The sequence below is a fragment of the Metopolophium dirhodum genome, unplaced genomic scaffold, assembly GCF_019925205.1.
Source record: "Metopolophium dirhodum isolate CAU unplaced genomic scaffold, ASM1992520v1 scaffold50, whole genome shotgun sequence".
Taxonomy (NCBI): Eukaryota; Metazoa; Arthropoda; class Insecta; order Hemiptera; family Aphididae; genus Metopolophium; species Metopolophium dirhodum.
In genome coordinates, this window is record NW_026869940.1 from 1 (window position 1) to 22,949 (window position 22,949).

Below are 22,949 nucleotides of genomic sequence, written 5' to 3' on the forward strand. Positions count from 1 at the left end.
TTGTTTGAATTAAAATAATTAAATTTGATCTAATAGGTGATTTCATTATTGTTAATATAATTGCTATAATTAAATTAGTTAATAAAATAATTTTTAAAATTCAGTATATATTTTAATTAAAATATTAATTTTGGAGATTAATGATAATATGTATATATTTATACTGATTTATTTTAAATAATTTTATAATTTTGATTTACAATATCAATGTTTTTTTTAAACTATTAAAATGATAAATTTATTTATTTTAGTTTTAATATTTATATTATTTTCTGGAGTCTTATTTTATATTTTTAATTTTAATCATTTATTAATAATACTTTTAGGATTAGAATATTTATTATTAATTTTATCTTTATTATTTTTGTTAAATTTAATAATATTTATTAAGCAATATATTTTATTATTAGTTTTTTTTATTTTTTGTATTAGTGAAAGAGTATTAGGTTTAACAATTTTGATTTTAATAGTTCGTATATATGGAAATGATTATATAAAATCATTAATAATTTTACAATGTTAATAATTTTAATATTAATTATTTTTAGAATGATTTTTTTTAGCTTGAAGGTTAAAAGATGATGATTAGCCCAGAATTTTTTTTTTTTTTTTTTTTTTTTTTATATATTTTAAGATTCCAATATTCAATTATTTTTTAAATATTAGATATTTATTTGGTATAGATATATTTTCTTATTTAATATTTATATTAGGTATTTGGATTATTAGATTAGTTTATATTTCTAGACTTAATTTTAAAAATAATTATTTAAATTATTTTAATTTATTAATATTTATTTTTGTTATTATTTTTTATTTTTGTTTTTTTAGAAATAGTTTTTTTTTATTTTATATTTTTTATGAAATTAATTTAATTCCTGTAATTATTTTAATTTATGGTTGAGGATATCAATATGAGCGTTTTAAAGCTGGATTTTATTTATTTATTTATATAATTTTTTTTTCTTTACCTTTTTTTTCATGTTTATTAAGTTTAAATAATTTTAACTTTATATTTATGTATTATTTTGATTATTTAAATAATTTAAATTTTTATTTTTATATATTTTTAATAATAATTTTTTTAGTTAAAATACCTTTATTTATATTTCATATCTGATTACCTAAAGCTCATGTTGAAGCTCCTATTTGTGGTTCAATAATTTTAGCTGGTATTATATTAAAATTAGGTGGTTTTGGTATTTATCATATTTTAATGTTAATTTTTAAGATTAATCTTAAATTTAATTATTTATTAATTTCTTTATGTTTATTAGGAATAATAATTTTAAGATTAGTTTGTTTTTTTCAAAGAGATCTTAAAATTTTAATTGCTTATTCTTCTGTTGTTCATATAGGTTTAGTTATTATTGGGTTTTTAACTTTAAATAATTGAGGTTATTTTGGTTCATTAATTTTAATATTTGGTCATGGTTTATGTTCTTCTGGATTATTTTGTTTAAGAAATATTTGTTATTTACGTTTTAAAAGTCGTAGAATGTTTTTAAATAAAGGTTTAATTAATATTTATCCTTTTTTATCATTTTGATGATTTTTATTATGTTCTTCTAATATATCTTTTCCTCCTTCTTTAAATTTATTTGGTGAATTATTTTTATTAATTAGTTTAATAATTTGATTAGATTATTTTTATATATTTTATTTATTAATTATGATTTTAATATTTTTATATAGTCTTTATTTATATTTATATACTCAATATGGTAAATTATTTTTTAATATAAATTATTTAGTTTATATTAATTTAACAGAATATTTATTATTATTTATACATTGATTACCTTTGAATATAATTTTTTTAATTATAGAATTATTTTGTTATTTAAATAGTTTAATTAAAATATTAATTTGTGGAATTAAAGATTATATGTTATATTTAAATAATTAAATTTAATTTTTTTTTTTTTTTTTTTTTTTTTTTTTTTTATATCATTTATTATTTTTTTTATTTTAGGCTTATTATTAATTTATTTTGATAAATTTTATTTTATTGAGTATATATTTTTTTTTTTTAATTCTTGTATAGTTTTATATGTTATTTTATTGGATTGAATATCTTTAATATTTATTTCTTTTGTATTTTTGATTTCTTCAATAATTTTATTGTATAGAATAGAATATATAAATTATGATTTTAATAAGAATCGATTTTTAATATTAATAAATTTTTTTATTATGTTTATATTTTTTTTAATTCTTAGTCCTAATTTAATTAGAATTTTGTTGGGTTGAGATGGTTTAGGAATGGTTTCTTTCTGTTTAGTTGTTTTTTATCAAAATAAAAAATCTTATAGTTCGGGATTGGTAACTGTTATTTTAAATCGTTTAGGTGATTTATTTATTATTATATCTATAATTTGAATATTAAATTTTGGTTCTTGAAATTTTATTTTAATTAATTATTATAGAAATTTAAATTATTTATTTTTTATTAGTTTGATAATTATATTTGCTTCTTTGACTAAAAGAGCTCAAATTCCTTTTTCTTCTTGGTTGCCTTTAGCTATAGCAGCTCCTACACCTGTTTCTTCTTTAGTTCATTCTTCTACTTTAGTAACTGCTGGTATTTATTTAATAATTCGGTTTAATGAAATTTTTTTAAATTTTTCTTTTTTAAATTATTTAATAGTAATTTCTTGTTTAACTATATTAATATCTGGTTTAAATGCAATTTTTGAATTTGATTTAAAGAAAATTATTGCTTTTTCTACTTTAAGTCAAATAAGTTTTATATTTATGATTTTATGTTTAGGTAAAATTGATATATGTTTTTTTTATTTATTAATACATGCTTTATTTAAATCTATAATATTTTTGAGATCTGGTATTTTAATTCTTAATATAAATAATAATCAAGATATTCGTAAAATAGGGGGATTAATTGATTATTTACCTTTTTGTGGTTTGATTTTTATATTTACTTTAATATCATTATGTGGTTTTCCTTTTTTCTGTAGTTTTTATTCTAAGGACTTGATTTTTGAATACTTTTTAATAATAAATTTGAATTTTTTTTTTTTTTTTTTTTTTTTATTTTCTTTTTTTTTAACTTTTTTTTATTCAATTCGTGTAATTTATTATTTAATAATAATAAATTTTTCTATATTTAATTATTTAATGATTATTAAATTTGAAAGAAAAATCTTAATTATTAGTATAATATTTATTAGTTTTATTATGTTGTTTTTTGGTTCTTTTTTTATATGATTAATATTTTATAAATTTGATTTAATTTTATTAGAATTTAAATTTAAGATTTTAAGAGTATTAATTTTATTTTTTAGAATTTGATTTTTTTTTGAACTTAATAATTTTTTATTTTCTATAAAATATATATTTTCTTTATTTAATATTTTTTTTTTTAGATTAATATGAAATTTATTATTTTTTAAAGTAAATTTTTTTTTAAATAATTTTCTTTATATTGGATTTTTTACTTTAAAGGTTTTTGAAATTGGTTGAATTGAATATAATTTAAATAGAGGTTTAATTTATTTTTTTAAGAAAATAATTAGATTTAGACAGAGTATTTTTTTAAATAGTTATAAAGTTTATATTTTATTATTTTTTTTATGATTTTTAATTATTTTATTATTTAATTATTAAATTTAAATAGCTTAATTTAAGAGCATTATATTGAAGATATAAAGGTAAAATAAATTTTTTTAAATATTTTTAAAAATATTTGTTAGTTTTTCTAGTTAATTTAAAAATTAATTTTTAAAATTAAATGTAAAAAAAATTTTTAATTTTGGTGATAATTTTAAAATAAAGGTAAAATTCTAATTGTGTTAATTTTTGTTATTTTTAATAAAGATTAATTTTTGATATTTAATTTTTTATAAATTTTTGTGTAAGGTAGTTACCTTTGCATATTTTTTTTTAAAAATATTTGTTAGTTTTTCTAGTTAATTTAAAAATTAATTTTTAAAATTAAATGTAAAAAAAATTTTTAATTTTGGTGATAATTTTAAAATAAAGGTAAAATTCTAATTGTGTTAATTTTTGTTATTTTTAATAAAGATTAATTTTTGATTTAATTTTTTATAAATTTTTGTGTAAGGTAGTTACCTTTGCATATTTTTTTTTAAAAATATTTGTTAGTTTTTCTAGTTAATTTAAAAATTAATTTTTAAAATTAAATGTAAAAAAAATTTTTAATTTTGGTGATAATTTTAAAATAAAGGTAAAATTCTAATTGTGTTAATTTTTGTTATTTTTAATAAAGATTAATTTTTGATTTAATTTTTTATAAATTTTTGTGTAAGGTAGTTACCTTTGCATATTTTTTTTTAAAAATATTTGTTAGTTTTTCTAGTTAATTTAAAAATTAATTTTTAAAATTAAATGTAAAAAAAATTTTTAATTTTGGTGATAATTTTAAAATAAAGGTAAAATTCTAATTGTGTTAATTTTTGTTATTTTTAATAAAGATTAATTTTTGATTTAATTTTTTATAAATTTTAGTGTAAGGTAGTTACCTTTGCATATTTTTTTTTAAAAATATTTGTTAGTTTTTCTAGTTAATTTAAAAATTAATTTTTAAAATTAAATGTAAAAAAAATTTTTAATTTTGGTGATAATTTTAAAATAAAGGTAAAATTCTAATTGTGTTAATTTTTGTTATTTTTAATAAAGATTAATTTTTGATTTAATTTTTTATAAATTTTTGTGTAAGGTAGTTACCTTTGCATATTTTTTTTTAAAAATATTTGTTAGTTTTTCTAGTTAATTTAAAAATTAATTTTTAAAATTAAATGTAAAAAAAATTTTTAATTTTGGTGATAATTTTAAAATAAAGGTAAAATTCTAATTGTGTTAATTTTTGTTATTTTTAATAAAGATTAATTTTTGATTTAATTTTTTATAAATTTTTGTGTAAGGTAGTTACCTTTGCATATTTTTTTTTAAAAATATTTGTTAGTTTTTCTAGTTAATTTAAAAATTAATTTTTAAAATTAAATGTAAAAAAAATTTTTAATTTCGGTGATAATTTTAAAATAAAGGTAAAATTCTAATTGTGTTAATTTTTGTTATTTTTAATAAAGATTAATTTTTGATTTAATTTTTTATAAATTTTTGTGTAAGGTAGTTACCTTTGCATATTTTTTTTTAAAAATATTTGTTAGTTTTTTTAGTTAATTTAAAAATTAATTTTTAAAATTAAATGTAAAAAAAATTTTTAATTTTGGTGATAATTTTAAAATAAAGGTAAAATTCTAATTGTGTTAATTTTTGTTATTTTTAATAAAGATTAATTTTTGATTTAATTTTTTATAAATTTTTGTGTAAGGTAGTTACCTTTGCATATTTTTTTTTAAAAATATTTGTTAGTTTTTCTAGTTAATTTAAAAATTAATTTTTAAAATTAAATGTAAAAAAAATTTTTAATTTTGGTGATAATTTTAAAATAAAGGTAAAATTCTAATTGTGTTAATTTTTGTTATTTTTAATAAAGATTAATTTTTGATTTAATTTTTTATAAATTTTTGTGTAAGGTAGTTACCTTTGCATATTTTTTTTTAAAAATATTTGTTAGTTTTTCTAGTTAATTTAAAAATTAATTTTTAAAATTAAATGTAAAAAAAATTTTTAATTTTGGTGATAATTTTAAAATAAAGGTAAAATTCTAATTGTGTTAATTTTTGTTATTTTTAATAAAGATTAATTTTTGATTTAATTTTTTATAAATTTTTGTGTAAGGTAGTTACCTTTGCATATTTTTTTTTAAAAATATTTGTTAGTTTTTTTAGTTAATTTAAAAATTAATTTTTAAAATTAAATGTAAAAAAAATTTTTAATTTTGGTGATAATTTTAAAATAAAGGTAAAATTCTAATTGTGTTAATTTTTGTTATTTTTAATAAAGATTAATTTTTGATTTAATTTTTTATAAATTTTTGTGTAAGGTAGTTACCTTTGCATATTTTTTTTTAAAAATATTTGTTAGTTTTTCTAGTTAATTTAAAAATTAATTTTTAAAATTATTATTTATAAATAAAAATTATTTTTATATTGAAAATATAATGTTTTAATTAAACTAATAAATAAATTAAAGATTAAACATTTTAAATGCTTTAAAAGATAGTTAGCAGCTTCTTTTTTTTTAAAATCTTTTTAATTGGAATTTTTTTCAATATTATTATTAACAGTAATAAACCTCTTTTTGGTTTCAATTAATAAATAAGGATTTTGATAATCTATTATTAAGTCGAAATTAATATGTAAAATATTACTTCTTATTTAAGATAAATTATATAATAATTTTTAAAAGCAAATTAAATGTTATAAATTTTAACTATTATCCTTTAAATTTTTCAATTTAATGATCCAAATTTTCATTCATAAAAAATAGTAATAATTATAAATATAAAAAATATTATGAATATAATATTGAAATATAGTATATTAGAGATTTTGAAATTTATAATTATTGGTAGAATAATTGAGATTTCAATATCAAAAATTAAAAAGATAATTGCAATCAAATAAAAATTTAAGGAAAATGGAATTCGTGATTTATTAAATGGATCAAATCCACATTCAAATGGTGCTGATTTGTTGTAGTTAAATTTTATTTTTATATTGATTAAAATTATAATTGAAAATAAAATTAGTATAATAATAAATATTGTTAATATTGATATTAAATTTAATATAATTATTTTATTTAAAAATTAAACTTTTTGATTGGAAATCAAATATACTATTTATATATATTAATAAAATTAATTATTTCATCAGTAGAAAGTTATATATAAAAATAATCAAATAATATCAATGAAATGTCAATATCAAGCAGCTAATTCAAATCTGATGTGATGAATATATGAAAAATGTATTTTTATTATACGTATTAAATTGATTATTAGGAAAATTGTTCCAATAATAACGTGTAAACCATGGAATCCTGTTGCTATATAAAATGATGATCCAAAAATTGAGTCTGAAAATGTAAATGTTGCTTGTTTATATTCTAATATTTGAAGTAATAAAAAATAGATACTTAAAATAATTGTTATATTTATAAAAATAATTGTTTTTTTTTTTGAATTATTTAATAAGTAAAGATGAGTTAATGTTACAGTGAATCTTGATGTTAATAAAATAATTGTATTTAGTAATGGGATTAATAATGGATTGAAAAAATTAATGTTTTTAGGAGGTCAGTTTAATCCTAATTCAATTGATGGTGCTAAAGAATTATGTAAAAAATTTCAAAAAAATGAAATAAATAAAAATATTTCAGAAATAATAAATAAGATTATTCTAAATTTAATTAGATTTATAATATAAAAATTATGATTACCTTGAAATGTTCTTTCTCGAATTACATCTCGTCATCATAAGATTGAAATAGTAATAATTAAAATTAAATTTATTAATGATATTAAATTAAATTTAAAATTTATAATTATGATATTTGAAATCATTAAATTAAAAGTATTTAAAGCTATTAAAATTGGTCATGGACTTAAATTTAGAATAAAATAAGGTTGATTAATTTTTATCATTATTCTCTAGAATATAAAGATGAAAGAATTGAAAATACATATCTTTGGATTAAGGCTACACATAATTCAAAAATTATTATAAATATTTGAATTAAAATAATAATGATTATTATTGAATTAAAGTTTAATAATGTTATAAGTAAGTGTCCTGCAATTAAATTTGCAGTTAGACGAATAGATAAAGAAAATGGTCGAATAATAATTCTTATTGTTTCAATGATTGTTATTAATGGGGCTAAATAAATTGGTGTATTAAGTGGAATTAAATGTGCAATTATATTTTTTGTATTTTTACATGTTGAAAAAATAATGTAAAATAATCAGAATGGTAAAGCTAAAGTAATTGAAAAAATTATATGACTTGATGATGAAAAAATATAAGGAAATAATCTAAAAAAGTTATTAAGTAAAATAAATATAAATAATGCAATAAATATAAATGCAGGTGATTTAGTTTTTTTTATTTTATATAATATTAATATTTCGTTATTTAATATATTAAAAATTTTAAATATAAATCAATTTATTCGATTTGGTATAATTCATAAAAAATTTGGTATTATTAAAATAATTAATAAAGTTCTAATTCAATTTAATTCTAAATTAAAAACTTTTGTTGAAGGGTCAAAAATATTAAATAAATTTATTATAATTTTTTATGTTATTTTTAAATGAAATTTTAATTTTTATATTTTTAATAAAATTAAAGTATAATAGATTTATAATTAAATAGAATATAGAAAAAAAAAATATAAATAGAATTAATCAATTTATTGGTGCTATTTGAGGGATTAAGTGATATAAATAAATAATTTTAATTTGACAAATTAATGTTATAACTTTAACTAATCTCTTTCATTAGAAGTAATTGCTAATTTACTATATTTTGATTTAAGAGATCATTACTTTGCTTTTCAGTCATCTAATGAGTTAAAAGTTTTTAATTCAATAGATAAATTTATTTAAATTAATTGATTCAATCTGAATTGGTATAAATCTATGATTAATTCCGCAAATTTCTGAACATTGACCAAAGTATATTCCAGGACGATTTATAAAAAGATTAATTTGGTTTATTCGTCCTGGAATTGCATCAATTTTAATTGCTAAACTTGGAATAGTTCAAGAGTGAATAACATCATCTGATGAAATTAAAAGTCGAATATTAAATTTAAATGGGATAATAGTTTTATTATCTACTTCAATTAAACGGAAATTTTCTTTATTTAAATCATTAATTATATATGATTCAAATTCAATATTTGAAAAATCTGAGTATTCATAGGATCAAAATCATTGATGCCCAAAAATTTTAATTGTTAAAATAGGACATTTAATTTCATCTATTAAATATAATAAATGTAAAGAAGGTATGGCAATAAAAATTAAAATAATAGGTGGAGTTGTTGTTCAAATAAACTCAATTATTTGATTTTCTGAAATTTTAATATTAATAAATTTATTGTTTATAATAAATAATATTATGTAAGTAATTGTTGATATAATTATAATAATAATAAAAATTGTATGATCATGAAAAAAAATTAATTGTTCTATTAATGGCGAATTTCTATTTTGAAATCTTAGTTTTAATCAAGTTATAATTTCTAAAAAAAGATTATTCTTTATAAATGAATTTTAAGTTCATTGCATATAATTTCTGCCATATTAGAAATTAATAATTAAAGGTAATTCTGAATATGAATGTTCTAATGGAGGTAAATTATGAATTCATTCAATAGAGTTTCTTAAATTTAATTTGAAAATTGTTGTTTTTTTTAAAAAAATTCTATTTCAAATTGAATAAATTAAAATGATAATTCTAAATGTTGAAATTATTGATCCAATTGATGAAATTATATTTCATAATAAAAAATTATTAGGATAATCTGTATAACGTCGAGGTATTCCATTTAAACCTAAAAAATGTTGGGGGAAAAAAGTTAAATTTACTCCAATAAATATTAAAATAAATTGAATTTTTAAAATAAAGTTATTTATAGAAAATCCTGTAAAAATTGGGAATCAATGAATTAGTCTAGCAATAATTGCAAATACAATTCCTATAGATAATACATAATGAAAATGAGCTACTACATAATAAGTATCATGAAGAATAATATCAATAGATGAATTAGCAAGAATAACTCCTGTTAAGCCACCAATTGTAAATAGAAAAATGAAACCTAAAGATCAAATTGTTGAGGGTGAAAAATTAATTTTAGATCCATAAATAGTAGCTAATCATCTAAAAATTTTAATTCCTGTAGGAATGGCAATAATTATAGTTGCTGATGTAAAATATGCTCGTGTATCAACATCTATACCAATTGTAAATATATGATGAGCTCATACAATAAATCCTAATAATCCAATAGTTAATATTGCATAAATTATTCTAATATTACCAAATGTTTCATTTTTATTTCTTTCTTGACTAATAATATGTGAAATTAATCCAAATCCAGGTAAAATTAAAATATAAACTTCAGGATGTCCAAAGAATCAAAATAAATGTTGATAAAGAATAGGATCTCCTCCTCCTGCTGGATCAAAAAATGAAGTGTTTAAATTTCGATCAGTTAATAATATTGTAATAGCACCAGCTAAGACTGGTAAAGATAAAATTAATAAAATAGCTGTAATTAAAATTGATCAAGGGAAAAGAGGAATTTGATTTAATTTTATATTATTTGGTATTATATTAAGAATTGTACAAATAAAGTTAATTGCTCCTAAAATTGAGGAGATTCCTGCTAAATGTAAGGAAAAAATAGTTAAATCAACTGAAATATTATTATGTGCAATGTTATTTGATAAAGGTGGATAAATAGTTCATCCTGTTCCTGTTCCATTATTAATTAAAAAACTACAAATTATTATTATTAATGATGGGGGTAATAATCAAAATCTAATGTTATTTAAACGTGGGAATGATATATCAGGACAACCTATTATTATAGGAATTAATCAATTTCCAAATCCACCAATTACAATTGGTATTGTTATAAAAAAAATTATAATAAAAGCATGAATTGTTACAATTACATTATATAATTGGTTATTATTAATAATAGAATTAATTTGTCTTAGTTCTAGACGAATTAAAATTCTAAGAGATGATCCAATTATACCTGATCAAATACCAAATAAAAAGTATAAAGTTCCAATATCTTTATGATTAGTTGAAAAAATTCATTTTATAGATAAAATGGCTGATAATAGGTTGTAAATTGTAAATTTATATATAGATTAAATAATCTTTTTATCATTAAATCTTATATTCATATTAAATGATATTAAATTGCAAATTTAAAGGTATTAATTATTTAATTAAGGTTTAAAATATAATATTTTTAATTTTGAAGATTAATAGTTTATTTAGTTAACTTAAAACCTTAATAAATAAATAAGTAACTAAAAAATAATCTAAAAAAATTTATTAATATAATGAAATCATAATTGTTTTTTTTATATATTAGATATCATTTATTAAAAAGATTAAAATTAAATAATATAAAATAAGTTAATTTAATATAAAAAAGTAAATTTAAAATAGTTAGTATAATTAATATTATTATAATAATATATATATTATTATAGATTAAAGTTTTAATTAGTATTCATTTTATTAAAAATCCTATTATGGGAGGTAAACCTATAATTGAAAAAATTAATATTAATATATTTAATTTGAAAAAAAAATTTAAATTAAATAGTTTTATTTGATTAATATAATTAACATTATAATTATTAAGTATTTTAATAATTAAAAAATTTAATAAAGAATAAATTAAAAAGTAATTAATTCATAAATTTTCATTTATTAAAATTGCAAATAGTATTCAGGTAGTATTATTAATTGATGATATAGCTAAAATTTTACGTATTGAATTTTGATTTAAACCAAAAATTGAATTTATTGAGATTAATACAATTAAAAAAATTATATTTTTATTAATATTTAAATAAGAAATTATAATTAAAGGTGTGATTTTTTGTCAAGTTATTATTAATAAACATGATATTCAATTCAGTCCTTCTATTATTGAAGGTAATCATAAATGAAAAGGTATTAATCTTAATTTTATTAATAGTGATATTATAATTAAAATATTATCATTATTTATAAATAATAGATTTTTATTAATTAAAAAAATTAGTAATAAAATTGAAGCAAAAGCTTGAATTAAAAAATATTTTATTGTAGCTTCAATTGAGTAAATTGATGACTTAAAGTTTAAAATTGGAATAATTGAAAATAGATTTAATTCTAATCCTATTCATATTGATAATCAATTTGATGCTGAAATTGATATTAAAGTTCTAAATATTAATAATGTAAAAAATATAATTTTTGTTAAATTTAAATTTATCAGAAAAAAGAATTTTATTCTATATTTGAAGTATGAATCCAAAAGCTTATTTTAGCTTATTTTTCTTTATGATATATACTTAGGTGTTTATGCATATAAATTTTTGAAATTTATGGATTAGATAGTTTCTTAAAGTATAATAAAAGTATATATAATACATGATTTACTCTATCAAAGTAACCCTTTTTCAGGCATTTTATTTTTAAAAATATTGTTTAGTAAAAAAATGTTTCTTGGTTTAGATAGAGATTGGGAATAATCTCAATAAAATTTTAAAAAAAATATGTTTTAGTGAGGCATGACGTTTGTAATTGTCTAAAAAGGGGGGCGTAGCCCTCCTTTAAAAAAAAAAGAAAGAAGAAAGAGTATATAGAGGATTTATTAATATATATAGTAGTATACATATATAGACTTCATATATATATAGTATATATATATAATACATATATACATCTATATAGCTTATATTATATATATATATATATATATATATATATAAATCCTTATATAGTAATATTATCTATACATCTTATATATATATATATATATATGTATATAAATCCTTATATGAATATATACATATATTTATTGTATATATATATATAAGGTTTCTAGTTTGAAAATTCAATTATTTGAAAAATTAAAGTAGGAATAGTCGTATAAATTAACTAAAAAAAGTATATTTTTTTTAGCTATAAAATTAATTTTAATTTGTTAGAAATGTCCATTATTAAAAAAAAAATATGTTGAAAAATTACAATTTTAGTTTTTTTACTTTAAAAAGTTGAGTTAAATTATTAAAAATTGTATAATTTGGTTTTTCAAAAATTGCAAAAATAAAAATTCTTTATTCGATTTTTTATCATAATTCGTTAACTAAAATATTTTTGTGAGAAATTTTTGGGTATAACTACATAATTGTGTATGATTTTTGTCTTCAAATTTGGAAAATTTATTTTTATTTATTCGAGTTTTATTGTTTAATTTAAAATTTTAGCTCATTAAATGTATAAACCTGATTACAGAAAATATTTATATTTTATTAAAATTTTAATTTAGGAATTAATCAGTATATAAATATTTAAATATATGTAAATAGTCGTATAAATTAACTAAAAAAAGTATACTTTTTTTATCTATAAAATTAATTTTAATTTGTTAGAAATGTCCATTATTAAAAAAAAATATGTTGAAAAATTACAATTTTAGTTTTTTTACTTTAAAAAGTTGAGTTAAATTATTAAAAATTGTATAATTTGGTTTTTCAAAAATTGCAAAAATAAAAATTCTTTATTCGATTTTTTATCATAATTCGTTAACTAAAATATTTTTGTGAGAAATTTTTGGGTATAACTACATAATTGTGTATGATTTTTGTCTTCAAATTTGGAAAATTTATTTTTATTTATTCGAGTTTTATTGTTTAATTTAAAATTTTAGTTCATTAAATGTATAAACCTGATTACAGAAAATATTTATATTTTATTAAAATTTTAATTTAGGAATTAATCAGTATATAAATATTTAAATATATGTAAATAGTCGTATAAATTAACTAAAAAAAGTATACTTTTTTTATCTATAAAATTAATTTTAATTTGTTAGAAATGTCCATTATTAAAAAAAAATATGTTGAAAAATTACAATTTTAGTTTTTTTACTTTAAAAAGTTGAGTTAAATTATTAAAAATTGTATAATTTGGTTTTTCAAAAATTGCAAAAATAAAAATTCTTTATTCGATTTTTTATCATAATTCGTTAACTAAAATATTTTTGTGAGAAATTTTTGGGTATAACTACATAATTGTGTATGATTTTTGTCTTCAAATTTGGAAAATTTATTTTTATTTATTCGAGTTTTATTGTTTAATTTAAAATTTTAGCTCATTAAATGTATAAACCTGATTACAGAAAATATTTATATTTTATTAAAATTTCAATTTAGGAATTAATCAGTATATAAATATTTAAATATATGTAAATAGTCGTATAAATTAACTAAAAAAAGTATACTTTTTTTATCTATAAAATTAATTTTAATTTGTTAGAAATGTCCATTATTAAAAAAAAATATGTTGAAAAATTACAATTTAGTTTTTTTATTTTAAAAAGTTGAGTTAAATTATTAAAAATTGTATAATTTGGTTTTTCAAAAATTGTAAAAATAAAAATTCTTTATTCGATTTTTTATCATAATTCGTTAATTAAAATATTTTTGTGAGAAATTTTTGGGTATAACTACATAATTGTGTATAATTTTTGTCTTCAAATTTGGAAAATTTATTTTTATTTACTTAAGTTTTATTGTTTAATTTAAAATTGTAATTTATTATAAATTCAATAAAATTAAAATTTAATTAAAAATTGCTTATTTTAATAATATTAAACCATATTATTATTATTTTATATATAAATATAATTTATTTTATTATAAAATTTTATTTAATTAAGAAAATACATGAAATTTTTTGATTGTTAATAAGTTCTTAAAGGATTTTAATAATTCTCAGTATTAAATATTAAATATTAAAGAGATTTAGATTTAATTATTAATTTAAGTATAAACTAAATATGTGCCAGCAGTTGCGGTTAAACATAATATACAAGTAAAATAGTTTGGTTATTAGTATTAAGTATAATTTATAATTTAATTTTTTTTAATAAAGTAAAATTTAATTAAGAATTATTATTATAATTATTTTATTCTATTAAATTTTATTTAAAACTAGGATTAGATACCCTATTATAAAAGTTTAAATTAATTTACTAAAAAATTAATAGTTATGTTCTTTAAATTTAAAAAATTTGGCGGTATTTTAGTCTTATTAGAGGAACCTGTTTTTTAATTGATAATCCACGATTAATTTTACTTATTTTAAATAGTTCATATATCGCTGTCATGAATATATTTAAAAATTTATTTTCTTTGTTTATTTTTATGATTTATGTTAAGTCAAGATGTGGTTAATAAATAAGTTTATAATGGGTTACATTAAATTTTATTTTTGGATTTTAGATGAAAATTAAAATGAAATTGGATTTAATAGTAAATTTATTTATTTAATTAATATGAATAAAGATCTAAAATATGTACATATTGCCCGTCATTCTTATTAAAAATAAGACAAGTCGTAACAAAGTAAATGTACTGGAAAGTGTATTTAGAAAGATTATATTTTTTATAAATAAATATCTAAATTTAAGTATGTCATTTACAATGATAGGATGTTGTTAAACTTTATTTAAATTAAAGTTATTAATATATTTATTTTTTATTGATTTTTTATAAAAGTAATTTATTTATTTAGGGTTTTAGTATTAAGTAAAAATTAATTTTTAGATTTATAGTTTAATAGTATTGTAAAAGAATTAGTTAAATTTTAAAAAGAATATTTTTAGTACCTTTTGTATCAGGGTTAATTAAAATTTTTAATTTTTTTTTAATTTCTCAAAATTTATAGAGTTAATTTTATTATTAATTTATTGTTTTATAAATATTTATAAAATAATATTAGTTTTGAAATTTAATTCGTTATATTATATTTAGTTATTTAAGATTTAAATTTAATTTAAAATTTTAAAAGTTATTTTGATTTTATATATTAATATTTTAAATTTAAATTATTTTAGGGATAAGCTTAAAATTTTTATATAATAATTTATTTATTTTAATAATTTATAGGAATAGAAATTTTTATTATAAGTTTGTAAAAATTTATTATTTATTTAGTTTTAATTTATTATAAATTTATTTATTTTTTTTATTAAATTTTATTAATTAATATTTAATTTTTAGTAATAATGATTAAATTAGTATAATTTATATTTATAAATTATGAATTCGGCAAAAATTATTTTCATCTGTTTAACAAAAACATTGTATTAAGTTTAATTTAATATAGGATCTGCTCAATGATTTATTAAATAGCTGCAGTATTTTGACTGTGCAAAGGTAGCATAATAATTAGTCTTTTAATTGAGGACTTGTATGAAAGATTTGATGAGAAATAAACTTTATTATTTATATAATTAAAATTTTATTTTTAAGTAAAAAAGCTTAAATTATTTAAAGGGACGATAAGACCCTATAAAACTTTATAAATATTAATTTTAATTTTTTTGGATTATAAATATTTTAATTTTATTATTTATTTTATTGGGGTGATAAAAAAAATTATTAAACTTTTTTTAAAATTTTACATTATTTAGTGATTATTTGAATTAAAATTTTTAATTATAGGAAAAAGTTACTTTAGGGATAACAGCGTAATTAATTTTTTAAGTTCAAATTTAAAAATTAGTTTGCGACCTCGATGTTGAATTAAGATTAATCTTAGGTGCAAAATTTTAAGTATTAGGTCTGTTCGACCTTTAAATTCTTACATGATTTGAGTTCAAACCGGTGTAAGCCAGGTTGGTTTCTATCTTTTAAAAAATAATTTATTTTAGTACGAAAGGATTAAATAATTAAATTAAATTTTTTTATTAAGTGAATTAAATTAATTTAACTATTTTGGCAGATAATTGTGTTAAATTTAGAATTTAATTATATAATTTTAATTATAGATAGTAATTTTTATATTTATTATAATTATTAATTTTTTGATTTTATTTTTAATAGTTTTCATAAGAGTAGCTTTTTTTACTTTATTAGAACGTAAAGTTTTAGGTTATATTCAATTACGTAAAGGCCCTAATAAATTTTTTATTAAAGGTGTTTTTCAACCTATAGGTGATGGTTTAAAGTTATTTTTTAAAGAAGTTAATTATCCTAGAAATATAAATTTTTTAATTTTTATAATTTCCCCTATATTAGGTTTATTAATTTCTGTTTTTTTTTGATTTATTTATCCTTATATTGGTATAAATTATATTATAGGTTTTGGTTTAATTTATATGTTTTGTTGTTCGAGTTTAATAGTTTATATTTTTTTAATAATTAGATGATCATCTAATTCTAATTATTCAGTTTTAGGGATAATTCGTTTTATTTCTCAAATAATTTCTTATGAAGTAAGAATAATAATTATTATTATAAATTTAATATTTTTAATTAATAGATTTAATTTAAATGATTTTTATATTTATCAAATAAATTCTAAATTTTTTTTTTTTCTTTTTTTAATATTTATTTTATTATTAATTAGATTTTTAGCAGAAATGAATCGTTCTCCTTTTGATTTTTCTGAAGGAGAATCAGAATTAGTTTCTGGTTTTAATATTGAATTTAGAAGTTTATCTTTTATTTTTATTTTTATATCTGAATATATAAGAATTATATTTATAGGTATATTATTATGTGAAATATTTTTTGGTTTAATAATGAATAAATTTTATTTAAATATTTTTATTTTAACATTTATATTTTTAATTATTTGATTACGTGGGTTTTTACCACGTTTTCGTTATGATAAGTTAATATATTTAATTTGAAAATTAATTTTACCTTTATCTTTATTTTTATTTATATTTAATTTTTCTATTAAATTATTTAACTTATATCATTAATTTTAGTATTAAGTTAATAGAATTAATTTCTATTTTTTATTTTCAAAATAAATATTTTAAATAAATTAATTAACTGATTTTATTAAGTTAATAATTTATCTCATATTTTTATAATATAAAAATTAATAAAAAAATATGAAAAGTAAATTGTTGTAAAAATTTGACTTGTTGAAATAAAAGGATATTCAACTGGTTGTATACCAATTCATGTTAATATAAAAAATGTTATAATAAAAATTCAAAATAGAATTTTATTTATAGGATAAAATTTATTTCTTAAGAAGTTTTTTTTATTTAATAAAGGTATAATCAATAAAATTAAAATTGATAATATTAAGGCAATAACTCCTCCTAATTTATTAGGGATTGCTCGTAAAATTGAATATGAAAATAAAAAATATCATTCTGGTTGAATATGATTAGGCGTAATTATTGAATTTGCTATATCAAAATTATTATGATCATTTAATAAATAAGGAAAAATTAAAGTTAAAATGAAAAATATTCATATAAATATAATTAATCCAATTAAATCTTTAATTAAGAAATAAGGTGAAAATCTGATTTTATCAAAATTTCTATTAATACCTAATGGATTATTAGATCCTGTTATATGTAAAAAAAAAAGATGAATAAAAGTAAATAAAATAATAATAAAAGGTAAAATAAAGTGAATTGAAAAAAATCGTGTTAATGTAGCATTACTAATAGAGAAGCCTCCTCAAATTCAAATTACAATTGAATTTCCTAAATATGGAATTGCTGATAAAAGATTTGTAATTACTGTTGCACCTCAAAATGATATTTGTCCTCATGGTAATACATATCCTACAAAAGCTGTTATTATAGTTAATAATAATAATAATACTCCTACAATTCATGTTATTTTAAAATTAAATGAATTTATATAAATTCCTCGTCTAATATGAATATAAATTATAATAAAAAATATTGATGCCCCATTAGCATGGAAAGAACGAATTAATCATCCAAAATTAATATTTCGATTTATATTAATAATTCTTTGAAAAGCTAAGTTAATATCTGTTTTATAATGGAAAGCTAAAAATAATCCTGTTAAAATTTGATTAATTAAGCAGATTATTAATAAAGATCCAAAATTTCATATAAAACTAATTCTAGTAGGTGTTGGTAAGTTTAATATTGGTGATATAATTTTTATTATGTTTTTTTTCATTAATTGGTTTTTTGTCGAATTGGTCCTTTATTAATTTTTAATATTCAGATAATTAAAATTAATATAAAAAAAAGAATAAATATAATTATATAGATTAAAATATTATTAGGTATTATAAATATGTTTAATAAGTAAAAGTTATCTTCAAATATAAATTTATTTTCATAAATCATATTTTCTATATTTAGAGATAATTTAAAGTAAATTAATATTAAGAATATAAAAATTATTTTGTAAATTATGTTTTTATAATTTTTATTAATATTTAATTCATTAAAAGCAATTCTTGAGATATATAAAAAAATAATTATTAATCCTCCAATATATAAAATGAAAACTATAAATGAAATTCATGATGTTTTATTAATTAAATTAATTATTATAGTTAAAGTTATTGTTTGAATTAAAATAATTAAATTTGATCTAATAGGTGATTTCATTATTGTTAATATAATTGCTATAATTAAATTAGTTAATAAAATAATTTTTAAAATTCAGTATATATTTTAATTAAAATATTAATTTTGGAGATTAATGATAATATGTATATATTTATACTGATTTATTTTAAATAATTTTATAATTTTGATTTACAATATCAATGTTTTTTTTAAACTATTAAAATGATAAATTTATTTATTTTAGTTTTAATATTTATATTATTTTCTGGAGTCTTATTTTATATTTTTAATTTTAATCATTTATTAATAATACTTTTAGGATTAGAATATTTATTATTAATTTTATCTTTATTATTTTTGTTAAATTTAATAATATTTATTAAGCAATATATTTTATTATTAGTTTTTTTTATTTTTTGTATTAGTGAAAGAGTATTAGGTTTAACAATTTTGATTTTAATAGTTCGTATATATGGAAATGATTATATAAAATCATTAATAATTTTACAATGTTAATAATTTTAATATTAATTATTTTTAGAATGATTTTTTTTAGCTTGAAGGTTAAAAGATGATGATTAGCCCAGAATTTTTTTTTTTTTTTTTTTTTTTTTTATATATTTTAAGATTCCAATATTCAATTATTTTTTAAATATTAGATATTTATTTGGTATAGATATATTTTCTTATTTAATATTTATATTAGGTATTTGGATTATTAGATTAGTTTATATTTCTAGACTTAATTTTAAAAATAATTATTTAAATTATTTTAATTTATTAATATTTATTTTTGTTATTATTTTTTATTTTTGTTTTTTTAGAAATAGTTTTTTTTTATTTTATATTTTTTATGAAATTAATTTAATTCCTGTAATTATTTTAATTTATGGTTGAGGATATCAATATGAGCGTTTTAAAGCTGGATTTTATTTATTTATTTATATAATTTTTTTTTCTTTACCTTTTTTTTCATGTTTATTAAGTTTAAATAATTTTAACTTTATATTTATGTATTATTTTGATTATTTAAATAATTTAAATTTTTATTTTTATATATTTTTAATAATAATTTTTTTAGTTAAAATACCTTTATTTATATTTCATATCTGATTACCTAAAGCTCATGTTGAAGCTCCTATTTGTGGTTCAATAATTTTAGCTGGTATTATATTAAAATTAGGTGGTTTTGGTATTTATCATATTTTAATGTTAATTTTTAAGATTAATCTTAAATTTAATTATTTATTAATTTCTTTATGTTTATTAGGAATAATAATTTTAAGATTAGTTTGTTTTTTTCAAAGAGATCTTAAAATTTTAATTGCTTATTCTTCTGTTGTTCATATAGGTTTAGTTATTATTGGGTTTTTAACTTTAAATAATTGAGGTTATTTTGGTTCATTAATTTTAATATTTGGTCATGGTTTATGTTCTTCTGGATTATTTTGTTTAAGAAATATTTGTTATTTACGTTTTAAAAGTCGTAGAATGTTTTTAAATAAAGGTTTAATTAATATTTATCCTTTTTTATCATTTTGATGATTTTTATTATGTTCTTCTAATATATCTTTTCCTCCTTCTTTAAATTTATTTGGTGAATTATTTTTATTAATTAGTTTAATAATTTGATTAGATTATTTTTATATATTTTATTTATTAATTATGATTTTAATATTTTTATATAGTCTTTATTTATATTTATATACTCAATATGGTAAATTATTTTTTAATATAAATTATTTAGTTTATATTAATTTAACAGAATATTTATTATTATTTATACATTGATTACCTTTGAATATAATTTTTTTAATTATAGAATTATTTTGTTATTTAAATAGTTTAATTAAAATATTAATTTGTGGAATTAAAGATTATATGTTATATTTAAATAATTAAATTTAATTTTTTTTTTTTTTTTTTTTTTTTTTTTTTTTATATCATTTATTATTTTTTTTATTTTAGGCTTATTATTAATTTATTTTGATAAATTTTATTTTATTGAGTATATATTTTTTTTTTTTAATTCTTGTATAGTTTTATATGTTATTTTATTGGATTGAATATCTTTAATATTTATTTCTTTTGTATTTTTGATTTCTTCAATAATTTTATTGTATAGAATAGAATATATAAATTATGATTTTAATAAGAATCGATTTTTAATATTAATAAATTTTTTTATTATGTTTATATTTTTTTTAATTCTTAGTCCTAATTTAATTAGAATTTTGTTGGGTTGAGATGGTTTAGGAATGGTTTCTTTCTGTTTAGTTGTTTTTTATCAAAATAAAAAATCTTATAGTTCGGGATTGGTAACTGTTATTTTAAATCGTTTAGGTGATTTATTTATTATTATATCTATAATTTGAATATTAAATTTTGGTTCTTGAAATTTTATTTTAATTAATTATTATAGAAATTTAAATTATTTATTTTTTATTAGTTTGATAATTATATTTGCTTCTTTGACTAAAAGAGCTCAAATTCCTTTTTCTTCTTGGTTGCCTTTAGCTATAGCAGCTCCTACACCTGTTTCTTCTTTAGTTCATTCTTCTACTTTAGTAACTGCTGGTATTTATTTAATAATTCGGTTTAATGAAATTTTTTTAAATTTTTCTTTTTTAAATTATTTAATAGTAATTTCTTGTTTAACTATATTAATATCTGGTTTAAATGCAATTTTTGAATTTGATTTAAAGAAAATTATTGCTTTTTCTACTTTAAGTCAAATAAGTTTTATATTTATGATTTTATGTTTAGGTAAAATTGATATATGTTTTTTTTATTTATTAATACATGCTTTATTTAAATCTATAATATTTTTGAGATCTGGTATTTTAATTCTTAATATAAATAATAATCAAGATATTCGTAAAATAGGGGGATTAATTGATTATTTACCTTTTTGTGGTTTGATTTTTATATTTACTTTAATATCATTATGTGGTTTTCCTTTTTTCTGTAGTTTTTATTCTAAGGACTTGATTTTTGAATACTTTTTAATAATAAATTTGAATTTTTTTTTTTTTTTTTTTTTTTTTATTTTCTTTTTTTTTAACTTTTTTTTATTCAATTCGTGTAATTTATTATTTAATAATAATAAATTTTTCTATATTTAATTATTTAATGATTATTAAATTTGAAAGAAAAATCTTAATTATTAGTATAATATTTATTAGTTTTATTATGTTGTTTTTTGGTTCTTTTTTTATATGATTAATATTTTATAAATTTGATTTAATTTTATTAGAATTTAAATTTAAGATTTTAAGAGTATTAATTTTATTTTTTAGAATTTGATTTTTTTTTGAACTTAATAATTTTTTATTTTCTATAAAATATATATTTTCTTTATTTAATATTTTTTTTTTTTAGATTAATATGAAATTTATTATTTTTTAAAGTAAATTTTTTTTTAAATAATTTTCTTTATATTGGATTTTTTACTTTAAAGGTTTTTGAAATTGGTTGAATTGAATATAATTTAAATAGAGGTTTAATTTATTTTTTTAAGAAAATAATTAGATTTAGACAGAGTATTTTTTTAAATAGTTATAAAGTTTATATTTTATTATTTTTTTTATGATTTTTAATTATTTTATTATTTAATTATTAAATTTAAATAGCTTAATTTAAGAGCATTATATTGAAGATATAAAGGTAAAATAAATTTTTTTAAATATTTTTAAAAATATTTGTTAGTTTTTCTAGTTAATTTAAAAATTAATTTTTAAAATTAAATGTAAAAAAAATTTTTAATTTTGGTGATAATTTTAAAATAAAGGTAAAATTCTAATTGTGTTAATTTTTGTTATTTTTAATAAAGATTAATTTTTGATTTAATTTTTTATAAATTTTTGTGTAAGGTAGTTACCTTTGCATATTTTTTTTTAAAAATATTTGTTAGTTTTTCTAGTTAATTTAAA

General features: G+C 15.3%; 1 protein-coding gene and 3 pseudogenes across 1 annotated transcript; 2 read left to right on the forward strand and 2 right to left on the reverse strand.

The window, feature by feature from the left end:
• Positions 1–2,404: 2,404 nt before the first annotated feature.
• Positions 2,405–3,628, forward strand: LOC132953499 (NADH-ubiquinone oxidoreductase chain 5-like; the record flags this gene model as incomplete). Its single annotated transcript, XM_061025895.1, has 1 exon — positions 2,405–3,628. A coding segment is annotated over one exon (824 nt), but the record flags the coding sequence as incomplete, so codon positions are not given.
• A 4,834-nt stretch (positions 3,629–8,462) lies between these two features.
• Positions 8,463–9,447, reverse strand: LOC132953498 (cytochrome c oxidase subunit 2-like; annotated as a pseudogene).
• Positions 9,448–17,492: 8,045 nt separating this feature from the next.
• On the reverse strand, positions 17,493–18,631 carry LOC132953496 (cytochrome b-like; annotated as a pseudogene).
• A 337-nt stretch (positions 18,632–18,968) lies between these two features.
• On the forward strand, positions 18,969–22,640 carry LOC132953500 (NADH-ubiquinone oxidoreductase chain 5-like; annotated as a pseudogene).
• Positions 22,641–22,949: the final 309 nt, after the last annotated feature.